Source organism: Rhinatrema bivittatum, chromosome 1 (assembly GCF_901001135.1).
Source record: "Rhinatrema bivittatum chromosome 1, aRhiBiv1.1, whole genome shotgun sequence".
In the NCBI taxonomy this organism is placed as follows: Eukaryota; Metazoa; Chordata; class Amphibia; order Gymnophiona; family Rhinatrematidae; genus Rhinatrema; species Rhinatrema bivittatum.
In genome coordinates, this window is record NC_042615.1 from 328,963,100 (window position 1) to 328,981,055 (window position 17,956).

General features: G+C 42.2%; 1 protein-coding gene across 1 annotated transcript in view; it reads left to right on the forward strand.

The window, feature by feature from the left end:
* SNCA (synuclein alpha) overlaps window positions 1–17,956 on the forward strand; it is a 311,737-nt gene that overhangs the window by 27,227 nt on the left and 266,554 nt on the right. Inside the window, exon 2 of the mRNA XM_029584960.1 lies at window positions 2,815–2,955. Within this exon, the coding sequence (XP_029440820.1) occupies window positions 2,835–2,955 (121 nt within the window). The 5' untranslated portion in view covers window positions 2,815–2,834. The remainder of the gene's footprint in view (window positions 1–2,814; window positions 2,956–17,956) is intronic.

Genomic DNA, 17,956 nt, shown 5'->3' on the forward strand with positions numbered 1-17,956 from the left:
TGGCAAGTACCCAAAAACTAAGTCTATTCCATGCTACTGTTACTAGTAATAGCAGTGGCTATTTTCTATGTCAACTTATTTAATAGCAGGTAATGGACTTCTCCTCCAAGAACTTATCCAATCCTTTTTTAAACACAGCTACACTAACTGCACTAACCACATCCTCTGGCAACAAATTCCAGAGTTTAATTATGCGTTGAGTGAAAAAGAACTTTCTCCGATTAGTTTTAAATGTGCCACATGCTAACTTCATGGAGTGCCCCCTAGTCTTTCTATTATCCGAAAGAGTAAATAACTGTTTCAAATTAACCCATTCTAGACCTCTCATGATTTTAATCACCTCTATCATATCCTCCCTCAGTAGTCTCTTCTCCAAGCTGAAAAGTTCTAACTTCTTTAGTCTTTCCTCTTACGGGAGCTGTTCCATTCCCTTTGTCATTTTGGCCAACCTTCTCTGTTGAAGCACTTGCCACTTGTCAAATTTAGTACAAGAGTGTGATCTGTCATCAGTATCATTTTTGTGACATAAGCTTTTATTACATCCCATACTTGAAATTGATCTTGTTGCTGGGTGCAATTTTAAGTTTCTTTTGTCACAATCAGAACATGAAATGATTTCTCATCAGCGAGGCTTTCTTGGTAATTTGTGAGGTTTGCTTTAGTAAGAAAGATTTTCTCATATTCTGTAGCTAAACACAGGCTCTTCCCATTGTTGATTTTTTGATGTTGCTTTAGTTCTCTCTTTCTATTGAAACCTTTCCCAATTTCATAACATGTAAAATGTTTCTCTTGTACATGTTTTCTGTTGTGCCTGCTAGGGATGTGCAGGCAAAAAGTTTTCGTTGCGTACGTGATCCGTATTCGTGGGGGGTCAATTCCGTTTCATGCGGAAGTATGGAGAATTCAATAAGTTGTCAATCTGTAAATACGTTACTACTAAATTAACTACAATCCCCCACCCTCCTGCCCCCCCCCCCCAAGACTTACCAAAACTCCCTGGTGGTCCAGCGGTGGGGTCCGGGAACTCACTCAGACCCTCGGTGCTAGTTTCATAATGGCGCCGATAGCCTTTGTCACAGGGGCTACCGGTGCCATTGGTCAGCCCCTGTCACATGGCCATTGGCGCCATCTTGTGCTCCTACCATGTGACAGGGGCTGACCAATGGCACCGGTAGCCCCTGTGACATAGTATGGGCAAAGGCTATCGGCGCCATTTTGAGTCCTGGCGTCAGACGGCAGGTCGCTCTGTGACCCCCGTTGGATCCACAGGGACTTTGGGCCAGCTTGGGGGGGCCTCCTGACCCCCACAAGACTTGCCAAAAGTCCAGCGGGGGTCCGGGAGTGACCTCCTTTCACGCCGTCCGTCCGATCCCAATACTCAGAATGGCGCCAATCACCTTTGCCCTCACTATGACGGTGATCGGCGCCATTTTGAGACTCAAAATCGCCGTCCCGCCAATACTCAAAATGGCGCCGATCGCCTTTGCCCTCACTATGACGGCGATCGCCGCACAGATGAATATACCGACTACCGCAGGTAAAGAAGTTGGTTCCTCCTTTGCATGCAAGTACTTAATGTCTTGCTTTTCTTAAGGAATGCATATAGGGAATTCAGAATAAGTCCCAGCATGCAATGGGGTAAAACCAGGACTAGATTAACCTGTCCTGAAAATCTGGAGCAATTTTGCAACCCTATACACAGCCCATGGATCCTATCACAGCACTCAGTCCACAGCAACATGTATAACTCCAGGTAGTACATGCAGTTCATGACAACATTTCTGTTTTGAAAGTTATCTTCCCTGGGTATTTTTTTTCCATTTTTTTGTCTGTAAGGGTGAAATACATGTGTAAACAAATAAATAAAGTGCAGAAGATAGCACCAGCAGGAACAAAGCAATTCCACTTGTCAATTCCTAGAGGTATAATTTTAAAAATGTTAAAATTAATTTGACATACTGGGGTCAATTTTGAAAACTTGAGTCAGCTTGCAGGTCCGTAGGCACAATGTACCCATGGACCTGTAAGATTATTTTTAAAAGGACTCCTTGCTGTACTGTTGGCCTATTTATAGATTAATTTATAAATCTGGCAGAATTTTTCTTTACAATCTAATGATGGTTCTAATAAACTGATGCAACAACATATTGTATATGATGCTATTACAGTTGCAGACACTTTTGTTTACATATTTGAGCAAGCCATAGATTTTGCTCTGTACCTCTACATAGCACTTTTAGTGTTTATGCATATATAATCATATAGTACAGCAATATTTGGAACATGTATTCTTTTTTTTTTTAACTTTATATTCCTAAACATTATGCTATTTGTTATTTATAAATAAATACAATAGACTTTTTTAATGGATTTGCAAATATGCAATGAACCCAAAAATATGGGAAGAATGCAATATGATATTTAAAAAAGAAACGTTACTGCCCAAAGTGATGTCTTTTCTGTGGAAACAGAAATTGGCAATTTGAGAAAGAAAATGCAAATAAACATTGCTTTAGCAAAAACAAACTCTCCAGAGAAGAATATTCAGATAATTCATATGTACCAACCGGCACTCACAGGCTCTAAAATGTTTCAGCAGTTTCCAGGAAGGGTTGAGGATGTGAATAATGATAATATGTTCTGTGTTGGCTGAAATGTGGGGTGAAACATGTTTTTTTTTTTAAAGGTCTAATTAAGATGGAAAGGTAGAATGATGCCCAAAAGGAATAGCAGATAATCAAATTTTAATAAATAAATAGATACGACTGTAAAAAGCTTTATGCAAGTTGAATGCATTTTCTTTTCTCTGTGTAGCCTGAAGGAATTCATTAGCCATGGACGTATTCATGAAAGGGCTCTCCAAGGCTAAAGATGGAGTGGTGGCAGTGGCAGAGAAGACCAAGCAGGGTGTGGCAGAAGCAGCGGGGAAGACAAAAGAGGGTGTTCTCTATGTGGGTAGGTGGAAAAATCATCATCAAATATAACAGGTTTGTCGGTATTTCTAGACATGCATGACTCTGATGCAGAGCATATCAGAACTTGGGCTACTGCCCAAAAACAGGAAAGGGAGGTTAATACTTAGGCAGAGTGTTCTGGGCTTCTTGAACATGCCTCTGGTATGTTCTTCGACCAGAAGTATCATTATTTAATAGGGAATTCCCAGAATGCTGCAGAATGTGGTTTATAGAAATCAGGCGTGGATCAGTCTGTCAATACTAAGACGGAAAAAAAAGTGTTTCTTTTGTATCCTTTTGCAGTTTAGCTTGTATCCTTTTGCATCTGGGGGGATGAATCCTTGGTTTTTGGTGATGCTACCCTAGTGGAAGGTACATAAAATATTCCCAGAAATTAATCTTTCAGGTTCCAGTTCTGCGAAAATTCAGTGACGTGCAAAAAGTGATATGCAGGAGTAAATCTTCATGAGAAAGAGGCACCACGAATAGATTTTCTAGATTTCAAGTTTTTATTGAGTTTTAGTAAAGCCAGAAATCAGATACATAATACAGTCACAGTCTTTTTTTTTTTTTATCAGTTTCTAAGAAAAGCATACAATTACAATTCTTCAAACTGAAAATCATTAGCTTTTCTGCAGAATGAGCAAAAAATGTCATGCCATTTGCCTCATATTTGACCACTTACTTGGCGCAGGCTATTTCTAGAATTGAAACCTTATTTCTTTATTTATGAAGATCAAGCTTTTATTTTTTTTATTTCCCAAAATAATCTCTTCATCATGAACTTGCTTTATCAGTACTTCCAAATTAAAAATGAAACAATCGAGCACTTAGACAGTATTCAGCAATCTGTTTACAAAAACTATATTTTTGAAATTCTATTCAGATTCTGACTTTATGACTAATCATTAAAGAAATGACCACACAGAAGTAGGAAAGATGGGTAATTACTGTGGTCTACTAGGGATGTGCATTGTTTTTTCTTTTTTTGTTTTGTTTCAATTAGTGCACATTGGGGTAGATTTTGAAAGGGTTACGTGCATAATATACGCATAGGCTCGGTGGCGCGCGCAAGCCCCGGGATGTGCGTATGTCCCGGGGCTTTGACAAAGGGGCAGTCTGGGGGTGGGGGAAGGGGTGTGGTGCCGATCTGGGAGTAGTCCGGGGCGGTCCCGAGTACTCCGGCACAGCGGCCATGCCGGAGGTTCGCGCGCCGGCAGCTGGCCGGCGCACGCAATATACTCCTGCAAGAGGCAGGCGTAAAAAATAAAATAAGGTGGGGAGGATTTAGGTAGGGCTGGGGGGTGGGTTAGATAGGGGAAGGGAGGGGAAGGTGGGGGGGGTCCGAAAGAAAAGTTCCCTCCAAGGTCGCTCCAAATTCGGAGCGGCCTTGGAGGGAATGGGGAAAGCCATTGGGGCTCCCCTTGGGCTCAGCGCGCGCAAGGTGCACAAGGGTGCACCCCCTTGCACGTGCCGACCCTGGATTTTATAACATGCGTGCGTTAACGCGCGCATGTTATAAAATCGGGTGTACATTTTTGCGTGCCGGATAGCATGCACAAATGTACCCCGCACGTGTAAGATTTAAAATCTGGCCCATTATGCGAGTTAGTGCTCACTAAGGGGCAGATTTTAAAAGCCTTACGTGCGCAGGAGGGTTACGCGCACCAAGCTTATTTTGCATAGGCTCGATGGTGTGCGCAAATCCCGGGATGCGCGTACGTCCCGGGGCTTTGAAAAAGGGGCGGGAAGAGGTGCTGGTCGGGGGGCGGGACCGAGGCCTCCGGCACAATGGTCGTGCCGGGGGATCATGCGCCGACAGCCAGCTGGCGCATGCAAGTTACGCCTGCCAGAGGCAGGCGTAAATAACAAAAGAAAGCTAGGGGGGAATTTAGGTAGGGCTGGGGGCGGGTTAGATAGGGGAATGGAGGGGAAGGTGGGGTGGAGCGGAAGGAAAGTTCCCTCCGAGGCTGCTCCGATTTCAGACCAGCCTCGGAGGGAATGGGGAAAGCCATCGGGGCTCCCCTAGGGCTTGGTGCGCACAAGGTGCACAAGTGTGCACCCCCTTGCATGCGCCGACCCCGGATTTTATAACATGCGCGCGGCTGTGCGTGCATGTTATTAAATCGGGCTTAGATTTGTGTCTGCTGGGTTGCACGCACAAATCTATGCCCGCGCATGGCTATTAAAATCCGGCACTAAATCAAAATAGTGCATACTGATTTCCAATCTGTGCACACTATTTTCATTTAGTTTGCACTAACTCACATCAGTGTGCACTAACTCACAATTAGTGCACACTAAAAAATAACAAAACTAAATTTAAAAAGCAAAACAAAACTACAAAATGACATTTTTTTTGATTGCACACCCTTAAAATCTTCTACAAGAAATGTGAGATCATCAAGCTTTTTCGCCTTGCATTCAGTATATACTGGTTTATTTTTAGTCTCCCATTTCTTTTCAAGTAAAATTCAAACATCTTTCTTTGAAGGTGGATGAAGTACGGTATTGAAAAAGACATGAGCAGGCATGAGCATCTCACCAAATGAAATAAAGCTAGTGAGAGTGCTTTGATATGCAATTGCATCACAGTAAGAATATAGTGCAGATAAGGTGGCATTTTGGATCAGGTCTCAATTTGTGACTGTGTAAAGAAGGGATGTTTACACCCAATTCTTTAGGACCACAAAATGATCTGCTTTTCAGGATATCCAATATGAATATGGATCAGATCTATTTGTATCGATTTAGTCTAAGAATCAAGTTGCTTTGCATGATGAGGACAGGTCCTTGAGAGCTGTTAGATTCTAGCTGGACTTTGGAAAATCAGGTTAGTACAGTTTTAAGAAAATCATAAAGATGTCTAAGACTGGTGCGGTAATTAAAACCATTCTTGACTTTTGCTGCTTTGAAATTGGTGTTGTATGATTTAGTAATTGCAGTTCCTGATTACTGTAATGCCATATATTGGGGCTTTACAGGAATTTTAACTAGAAGGCTCTAAATGGTCCAAAACATGGCAGCAAGGTTTATTATGGGATGTTCTAGACATAAAACTGTAGTTCCTCTTTTAATGAAACTACAATGGTTACCCATAAGGTTACGATGCAAACTTAAATTACTCGTATTTGCATTTAAAATCTTTCATGGGATTGGCCCTCCTCACATGGCTCATAGGCTTCATTTAAAATCATCAGCCAGAACTTTGCATTCACAATATTGTCATGAGTTTCAAATTCCATCTCCAAAGATTTTTTGTCATATAAGATTAAAGAATAGATCATTTTCTATGACTATACCAAAGTTATGGAATGATCTACCTTTATCAATCAGAGAAGAATCTAATCTAACACGTTTTTGCCATGCGATAAAAATGTGGGTGATGATTTCTGAATTATAATTAATAAAGTAATAGATTGGCCTAGCAATAAATTGTTTTGTTTTAATTTTAAGTTAATGGTAGAAGTATATTTCTTTGGTAGGGTAATTTTTTTATTTTTTTGTGTAAGTGGGGTATCATTTTATTTTTGTATTATTTCTGGGTTTTTCATTTTACTGTACATCACTTTGGAAGATTTTACTGTAAAACCTGGGAAATGATTCATAAATTTTATAAATAAATAAATAAAATAAATATTGAGGTTACCCTTAAAACTAGGTCTGGCAATGGTCCTTGAAGGGCCATGTTGAATATCACTGGTATATATTATTTTATGTTGTGTTATTTTTTTACTTTTAAAGCACCTTTCTCGAAACAGGTTTTACTCAAAGCAGTTTACATCAAATAGTTAAATGCAATAATCAAATATATCATCATAATACATCAATAAACTCAATATGTAAAAGTACAACCCTAAAAATAGGTACATCAGTAAACACAGAAAATAAAACAATCTGGAATCATGGCTCAATCCACCTGACTTTTGCTGGGGAACGAAATAAAACCAAAGATCACCTAAACATTTTCATATAATCTACTTAACAATCCACTATACCAAAACCTCATAAATCTAAAACCCATCCACCATTCCACATAACCACAAAAATGCCAAAACACTGGTCTTGTGCAGAGGCAGGCTCAAGCTCTGCCTTGGATCAAGGAAAAAGGAGAAAACCCTGTTTGTGTGAGACAGAAACGAGGGGAACAGAGAGAGAAAATCTATCATTGTTAAACCCTAAGCAAGTCAAAGAATGGAGGAGAATGTGAAAATAAGAACATCTACTGTCAAGGTAAGGAAGAAATACAGACAAAGTTAAAATATAATTAAATGAACAGGAACGTGGAATTTACCAGCTCTAATCAGAAGTGATTTACTAGTTAAAATGTCACCGAGAAAACTGTAAAGTCAAGATTCCAAGCAGAAGGGGAGAATGAAGTGCCTGATTGTGGCATAGCTCTGAATCCAGTTAGCCCCAGATTGAAACTTTTCTGTTAGAAGGGACAAAGGGGAAAAAGCTGGACTGAACCAGTGAGAAGTGAATCTACCCAATTTTGTCTTCTATATACTGAGATATAATACATTAAAGAAAAATCAATAGTTTGAGCCAGTGTTACTGTTTGAACACTCAAAAGACATTAAGCAGGACAATTTAACTGTCTTTTTTTTTATCAATACAGGCAAAAAGCCAGATTTCTAAAGGAGATTCCAAATTCAGACAAACTACTCTCTGTGCAAGGAAGGAGTGGGACATTTTGGAAGAGTGGCTGGAAAAATAATTAAAATATTTTCTGTTCCCACAGGAAGAGAAAGGACAAGTAGTTAAGGACAATTGCTTATTCTTTTATTTTATTAGTTAGAATTTCAGTACATAGTAGGTTCCCTGTTGCACACATAATAGAGCCACATTATTAGAATGCCGGAAGATATATGGTGAGAGGTAGTTTTTCTTTTTTATTTTCTTAAAGTCAGGCCAATAGGTTGTTCCTATGGTTCCTGGAAGGCGACCAAAGAGAAGAGGACTAGAACCACAAAACCAGGATTACCTTGCTCTCAATGATTTCCACAAGCACCAATTTGGAGCATCAGAGACAATACACCCTGCATCCTACAGCTAAGTTTGCACTCTCACAACAACATAGGTCTGGCTAGACTCTAGTGACATTCACTCAAAAACAAAAGAAATAATTAACAGAATTACAGGAAGAAAATTATACTTACATAAGAGGAAATGTTCAAAGATACTGCAAGTTAGAGATCAGTACAAAGTAGGGATGTGAATCGTTTTTTGACGATTTAAAATATCGTCCGATATATTTTAAATCGTCAAAAATCGTTAGAGCCGCGATACAATAACAATTCCCCAGATTTATCGTCAAAAAATCGTAAATCGGGGGAAGGGGGAGGGGAAGGGGGAGGGCGGGAAAACCGGCACACTAAAACAACCCTAAAACCCACCCCGACCCTTTAAAATAAATCCCCCAGCCTCCCGAACCCCCCCAAAATGCCTTAAATTACCTGGGGTCCAGAGGAAGGGTCCCGGTGTGATCTTTTACTCTCGGACCTCCGGGTGCGTTGTAGAAATGGCGCCGGCGCTACCTTTGCCTTGTCATATGACAGGTCAAAGGTAGCGCCGGCACCATTTTGTTTTTTGTCCCCCGACGTCAGGAGCGTAGGAGATCACTCCCGGACCCCCGCTGGACCCCCAGGGACTTTTGGCCAGCTTGGGGGGGCCTCCTGACCCCCACAAGACTTGCCAAAAGTTCAGCGGGGGTCCGGGAATGACTTCCTGCACGTGAATCGTTTTCCCGTACGGAAAATGGCGCCGGCCATAAGGCAACACGATTCAACTGCAGGGGGGCCATAAGGCAACACGATTCGACTGCAGGGGGGGGCCTCATGACCCCCATAAGACTTGCCAAAAGTCCCTGGGGGTCCAGCGGGGGTCCGGGAGCGATCTCCTGCCACGAATCGTTTTTCCGTACAGAAAAACGATTCGCGTGCAGGAAGTCGTTCCCGGACCCCCGCTGGACTTTTGGCAAGTCTTGTGGGGGTCAGGAGGCCTTATGAAACCATGTTGCCTGGGATCCTGTTACCTATTGGCTTCAAGATATTGCACTATTCTGTCTTTCAGTGGTATTTCTAGTACTTTGCCCACCGGAGACATCAATATAACTGATCTGTAGTTTTACATTTTCTTTTTGATCATTGGAGCCATTTTCTGCGACACGATAAGTGTGGCAGCATGAATTAAGTCACAGGCACCAACAACAAAAAAAAAAAAATTGTTGTGCAAACAGAAACAAGTTACCTACAGGCAAAAGTCCGCGGGAGAGCGGACGAACGCCTGCACTCCCGGCGCGAGCACCGGCCCCTCGATTCAGTATTCAAATGAGGTGGTGCGGTAGAAATGGGGAAAAGGAGGCGCTAGGGACACTAGCGTGTCCCTAGCGCCTCCTTTTAGCCCGGAGCGGCGGCTGTCAGCGGGTTTGACAGCCGACGCTCAATTTTGCCGGCATCGGTTCTCGAGTCCGCTGACAGCCACAGACTCGGAAACCGGACACCGGCAAAATTGAGCGTCCGGTTTTCGCCCCCGGACCCCCGCTGGACCCCCAGGGACTTTTGGCCAGCTTGGGGGGGGGCCTCCTGACCCCCACAAGACTTGCCAAAAGTCCAGCGGGGGTCCGGGAGCGACCTCCTGCACGCGGGCCGTATTGCCAATCTTCAAAGTGGCGCCGGCGCTACCTTTGCCCTCACTATGTCATACGGGCGACCGTAATTGCATTAGTTCTTCTTCACCAGCAACAGGACCTGAGGGTATAGGCCTGGGTACAGACTTCACTCAAGTCTCTCCTTGAAGTGGTCTTCTGGGACTCTTGACCTCTTGAACCTTGTCACGAAGTCGGTGATCAATCCTTGTTGCCAACTTCATTAATTCAGTTAAGGTCTCGGTCATCTCTCGAGCTGCCAGCTCATCTTTTAACCAGGAGTTCAGGCCTTCAAAGAAGATAGTCTTCAGGCATCTAGGGTCCCAATGTAATTCTGAAGCCAATGTCTTAAATTCTATGGCAAAGTCTGGCAAAGGTTTATTACCTTGTTTTAGATGAATCAATGTAGATCCTGCTGTCGTGTACCGGGCAGGGTCATCGAACACCGATCTGAACAGTTCTAGGAACCTGGCAAGATCATGCAGGATAGGGTCATTGTGCTCCCACAGTGGAGAGGCCCAAGCCAATGCTCTTCCGTCCAGATAAGACAGGATATACATGGTCTTGGCATAAGCTGTAGGAAACTGATTAGGTTGCAGAGAAAAGTACATGCAACATTGATTGATAAATCCCCTACATTTCCAAACTTCACCTGAGAAGCGTGTTGGAGCAGATAGAGGTACAGTAGTCTTGACCGTCACTTCTGGCGGTATAACTTCTTTACCTGCGGTAGTCGGTGTATTCATCTGTGCGTGCAACTGGTTAAAGGCAGTAGTCAAGTTAGCCAGCGAGTTCTGTTGTTCGAAGATTCGCTGGGCCAGGCCTGGAAAGGCTTGCAACGCGGTAAGCTGAGCTGAATCCATGGAGTTAGCAATCTGTTAAGGTTTTGAGGTGTTAGAGTGGATTCTAGGGTACTGCGGTGTTGTCCACTCCCATGGGGAGAAGCCCAGTGAGGAACCGCAGTACCAGGCTAGACTCGACACACGCAAACACAGAAGATTTGTCTTTATTATACAGCTGAATGATACCACCAGAAGTGGCAGTAATGAGGTGATCCAGTAGTAGCAGTCCAAGGGTCCTTGGCAGAGGAGACCCATCCCACAACGATAGATGTTAGCAGCACACGGTGGTATAGGGAGTTCCAGATGCAGGTTCCCAGTGCTGAGCTGTAGATGAGACAGACTGACAGAGGTTAGATTACTACTATGTTGGTAGCTGTATAGATGGAGATCCCGACAGGCAGAAGTAGTTGGATTGCAGGCACCAAGGCAGGGAGAGCAGGCCCTCGAGGAGCAAGTACCTGGTATCCCAGATAGGAACCTGAAAGAAAACAAAGGGCCCCCGAGGAGTGGGTACCCAGGTTAGATGAATAACCCCGAAGGGCAGAGAGAGCTTCCAGTGGCAGCACGGAAGCGGCAGAGTAGCTTAGACTGGAGGCATTTCAATCCTTGCTAACTCGAGTTGTTAGCAAATGTAGGGCAGGCTAAATACCCGGATGGCATGACGTCACTTGAGGGGACGCTCCCGAGGTTCCCGCCATGACCAGTTGCACGTGGGTGGCGTGCGCACATGCACCCTAGGAGGCCCTCAGGAAAAACATGGCGGATAGCCTTGCCATTGCCATTCCGGGCACGTCGGAGAGAATGGCATGAAGACGTGATGGTAGCCATCTTCCCAAGGCTAGAGGAGAGAGCAGGAAGAAAGGTGAGGCACAGAGGTCGAAGCCGTCTGAGACCGATGGACGCAACAATATTAGCCACTCAAAAACTTTGAATATCAACCCCTGTATGTCTTTTATCCTTTGTATATCAGTTTGCTCTCCCAAAGTAAGGATCTGTTCTCCCTAAATAATCAGACACACCAGAAGTTATGTCCCTTACACAGGGGGCACTATATAAGAAGAAGAGGAAACAGGATGAGAAGGAAGGAAGATCAATCTGGCTCTCAACTGAGCAACCCAAGAGCTTGAAAAAGTAATCTAAATTCAAAACAGAGTGAAACCAGTAAGTTGCGAACACTCAGCTCAATGAAACCAGTAAATTAAATCTTACAGCAAATTTCCCAGTAAATTAAATCATACAGCTGAATAAATTAGTAAGTTAAATCTCACAGCAAAATAATATAGCTCACTTTTAAGGAAGCAAAATGGAGCTTTGTATTAGAGATCAGAAATCCAATAGTGACCACAAACAAGTAGGACTTTCCAACACACCATAAAGTTTCATCAGAGCCAATACATTGAAAATTGAAGTGTAAGAAAATTGGAAATCATATGACATTCTGAAATCTAATTTCATGATAATCAACTTGGGGCCCACTATGGCCAAAACAAGGCTGGTCTTCAGCACAGCCAAAATACCATATGAATCTGGTTCTTGGATCAAATGGATGCAAAATATATATCTAATTAATATTCATTGTTGATACCCTGAAATCAAGCCTGTTTGTGGTTCTTGATTAGAGGAGCTGTACAGCTCTGCATCACAGGCCCATAATGATTATTGCAAAATTTGATTTCTGGTTGCTAAATACCTTAAATGACCAGAACAATTAATTGTTCCTGTTTCTTTGTTTTCACAACTGAACACATGACACATTTTGCATGCTTGTCATTATATTGCCGTTCCTTCAAGACTGAAGTATGTGGGTAGGTAGGAGGGAGATTGACTGTAAAATAAATAGACTGAGATATTAGTGAAGGCCAAGTTTTGTCCACATACATAAAGACTACAATAACAGAACCAACTGTGTAAACATTTGCTTGTCAAGTGCCAAGTCTTTAACAGCAGGGCTATCAAAAACAATTTAAAACATTTTGGTGGAACAAAGTCATTACGATTTCCATTTTATTTTCTGATTTCTAGGTAATTCCAGAGTTGAATTATTATTAATATTACTATTATTGTTAGAAAAAGTCTTGAGTGCATTGGTCCCAAGTAGTTTATGGAGAGTAAAGAGCCAATTAAGAACAACTGCACATAGAGTGCTGTTTTCCTTAAGCACTAGATATTACTATGAATGGAAAACAAGTAGAAATGCAATTAAAGGCAATGGCAGCATTTAAAAGGAGCAAAGCAGTGTGGGGGAGGAGGGGGGAGGTGTCATAACTGTGGTCTTAAAACAGGAAATTCTAGTATTAATAGGGATTTAATGAATTACTGATGAGACCTTCAACTTTGCACAAGTAGGAAGGAGAAATTGTATGTCAAAAGGCCTTCACATGCTTGTTAAAAAGGTAAAAAGAAGGAGTTATTTAGCTTCATAAATATGCATTCACAATGAAGATTAATGACATTTGGAAGATGAGAGGTTAGAAAATGGGTTGGTGTGAAGGAGTGTCCCTAAAAACCTGCCTTAAACAATACTGGGCCAGGCATCTGGCCTGGTCCACCCTAAAAGTTAGGCATGCTGGTAGCTCTGTGGGTAGATCCCCTGAGTAGCAATAAGAGTCTGGGTCCAGGTGGGAAGCGACAGGCTCAGAGACTCCAAGAGAAGGCAGTTTCTGACACGTCTCTGTCCCAAAGGTAAAAGGCTAAAAGCTGAATGTCAACATTGCTGAAAGTAAGCTGTTTATGTTGAACCATTTGTGAAGACTAAAGTTTATGTAGGGCCAGCAGAATCCAGAGTGCCTTTGTCCTCTGGGAAGTACAGACTGATTGTGCTATCCCACAGGTGAAGTTAAAAACTTAAGTCTGGAAATTATACAGGCATGCATAAATAGTTTAGTGGACTCAGTGGTTTGACAGTACAGCCAGAGTTTAATATTTGAAAGTGCCTCTTCTTTCACAAGCATCTCTGTGGTTCTGATGACAATAAGATGCTGCTGTGTTGAGCTGCGCCCTCCACAAAAATAGTGGTATTCTGCATGCAGAAAGGGATAACTCACTATTTCTCTTTATGCATATACAAACTTCTAGATTCTTGTCATATTCAACTAGGCTCATAACTTAATGTCCTCCAGTCACTTTCTAATTTTCTAATTTCTAATTTCACATTTTGACAGATGATACCAGGGATCCCCAAACTCTGTCCTCGAGGGTCACAACTCAGTTCAGTTTTCAGGATTTCCACAATGAATATTCATGAGATATATTTGCATACAATGGAGGTATGAAAAGAGAACACATGCATATTCCAACTGCATACAATGGAGGCATGAAAATAGACCTCATGCATATTCATTGTGATAATCCTGAAAAACCTGATCAGGTTTGAGGATCTCTTCATCAACATATGAAAGTTGAGAATAAAACACATTATGCCTCCTGCTGATTTGACCTCAAAATTAGATTCCAATTCATCACATTTTTAACATTTATTTATTTATTTATTTATTTATTAACTTTTATTTACCGACATTCGTGAAGCACATCATGCCGGTTTACAAAGAACTCAGGTGGGAGATACAGTATAACAATATAATATAATATAACAATGAAACATTATAACAAAGTGAACAAATAAAAATAAAACAGTACAAAAATAAACCATGAGGGCTGAATTGAGAGGGGGAAAGGGGGGGAGAGGAGGGAGAGGGTGGGCAAGGGGTAGGAGGGGAGGGGGAAAGCATAATTAGAAGGAGGTATGGGGATAATATAAAAGAGTAGGGGGAGACTATGTACAGGAGAAACTGTATAGGTGTCATTTAACTACGTAGAATTACGGAGGCGTCGAAAGTTGAAGAAGGCGGTAGAAAACTGGGAAAAAGTTACTTCAGGGGTATAAAAAGGGGGGGGGAAATATATTAACTACCACAAGCTAACATATATAAACATCATGGTTAACATGTATAAACTAGCGTGTGTTAGTATAAATGCAAACTATATGCTAATTTATTTATCATAATTTATTAAAAATACTTTTAAATTGCTTAAATCAAGTAGATCATGCTAAGGAGTAAACAGATGCATAATTATGCAAAACAGCGTATTATCCATTAGTAGGACTGTGCAGCCAAGAATTTTTAATTTTGTTTTTAAAATTTTTCCACTTTTGTTTTTTTTGTAAATAGCTTAAAATAAAATGTTTGATTACCTGGATTTCTGAGTGAGGAGCCCTGGGTATATGCTACTGGGTTTGGAGTCATTGGTGGCAGTGGTACATAAGAACATAAGAACCCAGTATGGGTCGGACCAAGGGTCCATCAAGCCCAGCATCCTGTTTCCAACAGTGGCCAATCCAGGGCATAAGAACCTGGCAAGTACCCAAAAACTAAGCCTATTCCATGTTACCATTGCTAGTAATAGCGGTGGTTATGATCTAAGTCAACTTGATTAATAGCAGGGAGTCCAGATTCTGATTAGGTCCCTGAGAGATGAGGCTTGCAGGGACACAAATTGATTGTCAGAGATCCTTGTTCATGTTAGCAGCCATGGGAGTGAGGCAAGGAGGCCTTGGACTGGAAGCTCCCATTAAAAAAAAAAAAAAAAAAACACCTGGGGAAGGAAAGGGGTCAGAGAGCAGAGGCCAGGGGTTCTGTGCTGAGGCTGTGGTGCAATCCAGTGCCTGCAGTGGGCTAGGATCCGGGGAAGGTTTGAGAGAGAGTCATGTGGAGACAGCCATGAATTGTTCCCAAAGGAAAAGGCTAGGGAAGCCAGTGAAAGGCTCCCCGCGATCCAGCCAGGATGCGATTTCAGCCACGGGAGTCAAGAGAGTCTCCCCAGGGAAGAAAGTAGATGGGGGAAGGAGGGACAGAAATGGGCAGTGTGGCATCAGACTACAGCAGCCGCCGGTTTTTTCCCTCCACATCCTGGGCTGCTTTGAAGAGGAGGGGCCCAGAGTGAAAGTTGAGCCATGACTCATGCGGGACTGCAGAAGCCAGCAACAGACTCCCCATGGCCTAAGAGATGTCTCAGAGGGGAGGTGCTCAGAGCAGTCAGCTGGGGGTTGGAGCACTGATGCTGCTGGCCCTCCCATGATGAGCCAAGCCGCGGTGGTAAAGGTGAAGCACCGCCAGCATGGGTTGGGAGAGGTCGGCTGCAGGAGGCATCGGGGGGCTCTGGTGCAGTGATCGACATGGGGGCTGCGGTCCTGCTGACGTCACTGATGATGTCAGTAGGAATCACGTTCCATGCTAAAAACTATTGAATTTAATAAAAGCTAAGACAAATGAAACTGAAATAAAAAAAATAATAATAATAAAATAAGCACAGAGGTGAAATATGGAGATCCTGGGAATGTTGGGGCCTCTGACATGCCTCCAGAGCATATTTTAAAGGTATAAATTGCCCCAATGGAGCCCTGATGATTTTGGGGTCATAAATCCCTAAAAACTCCAAAAAGAGGATAGGGTCCCTGGCCCAGATGCTATTTGAATTATTAGAACAATAGTTTTAAAAGGTGAATGTAAATGCCAATGAATGGCTTAGGGATCATTTGGGGGTTTATAGTGATATAGGTAAATATGGACAGATGGGAGTATTTTCAAAGGAGTTACACACGTAAATGTAACATACTATTGTAGCAATTTTGAAAAGCCATTTATTCATGTAAAGTTTACTTATACAGGTAAATCCTATGGCAGTTCAATGCCATATATCGTAGTAATTTTCAAAAGCCCACTTTATATGGCTAAAGTAAAGTTTTTACTGGTTTTTACCAGTTTTACCAGTGCAAATGTGTTTGAAAATCAGGCCCTTAATTTTTAAGCAGTGGTAGTTTCCATTCACCCAGTTCTAATAGTTTGGATCAAGTCATCCCTGATGAAAACTAGAATTGCCATAATAACCTTGGTCACATAGATACTGCTTTCCTAGAAACCAGAAAAAAAACTAGCATAATACTACCAATTTCAGCTAAAGCACAAATGTCCACAGGACAATAAAGATATCATGGTAAGTTTTATGTTACCAAAAATTATTTAACCTAGAGTATATCAGCGATAAACAATGAGGAAATCCATCGAAGTTTATTTAATAGCCTTACCAACCAATGCAAGGACTATTTTTGAATGATGATGTCAACAAGAGCATTAATTTCTTGATGCTAGAAATTGGATGACAGTTAAGAATAGAGGTAGAGTGGTGAACCGCAGTTAGAGAGGGACAGCTTTACTATAGCTCCTCTGAAAAAGAGAAAAACCACAGAAAAATATTATTAATAGACAAGGATAGTGTTGGGATATAGAGTGAATGTATGTGTGAGAGTGGTGGATAAATTTTAACTATGGAATCCTGCCAAGGTAAAGTTAGAGCTAGCACTGATTAGACATTAGAGTGAGTGATCTAATAGTTACAGTGTGACTGATGCACAGTTGCTGGAGAGAAAAAGTGGTAACATTTACAAACTGTAAGAAACAAAAAAGTAAAATCTTTGGAGCACAAGATGTATAGTGAATATCCTATTTAAAGAAGAAAAATAAGATAAAGAAAAAAATTGCCCTGTAACACTTTATTTGACTCAGATGTAGTGCCTCAGTGATACATATACAAATATTAAGGATTTCCTGAAGAAAAAGGAGGAGCTCAAGCTCTATTATTAAGTCATTATAATAATACTGCAAGGCTCCTGGCCAGAAATGAGAAATAAAGCCACAAGCACAAAGGCATTATAGCGGTTACAGCAACATCGCAGTTGACAATTCAAAATTAGAATCTCTTAATCAGTGAGGAGGTGGAGCTAACACACACAAGTTTCCCTAGAATGAACTGGTATAATAAGATGTGCATGAATCTAAGAGCAAGTATAAAGACATACTGTCCTTGTCATAAAATAGTGAACCTATTTATGATTTATTTTTATTAGTTTACACTTTCACCAAGCCATCAGAGATAATTGTAATAAAGAGCACACATATTAGCCGGTGGATGATTTACAGGGATAGGGAGATAGACTTTCTTATTAGTTTCTGTTAAAGAATAGATTAGTAGCAAGAAGAAAGACCATCTTATCAAGAGTTCCTGACCATGCCAGCTAGCCTCAAATGCCAGTCATGCCAACAAGCTGTTCAATATAAATTAAGGGGCAGATTTTATAAATCTGCGCACACGCGTACTCTTGTTCGCTCACCAGGCGCGAACAAGAGTACGCGGGATTTCAATAGATACGCGTGTATCCATTAAAATCCGGGGTCGGCGCGCGCAAGGCTGCCCAAAATCGGCAGCCTGCGCGCACTGAGCCGCGCAGCCTGCCTCCGTTCCCTCCCACCCCCCCCCCCCCGCACCTTCCCTTCCCTTCCCCTACCTAACCCACCCCCCCGGTCCTATCTAAACCCCCCCACCTACCTTTGTCGGCAAAGTTACGCCTGCTGGAAGCAGGCGTAACTTTGCGCGTGCCGGGCCAGCTTCCGCGCTCCATGTTCCGGTCCGGGGGCTGGTCCGGAGGCCGCAGCCACGCCCCCGGGCCGAAACCGTGC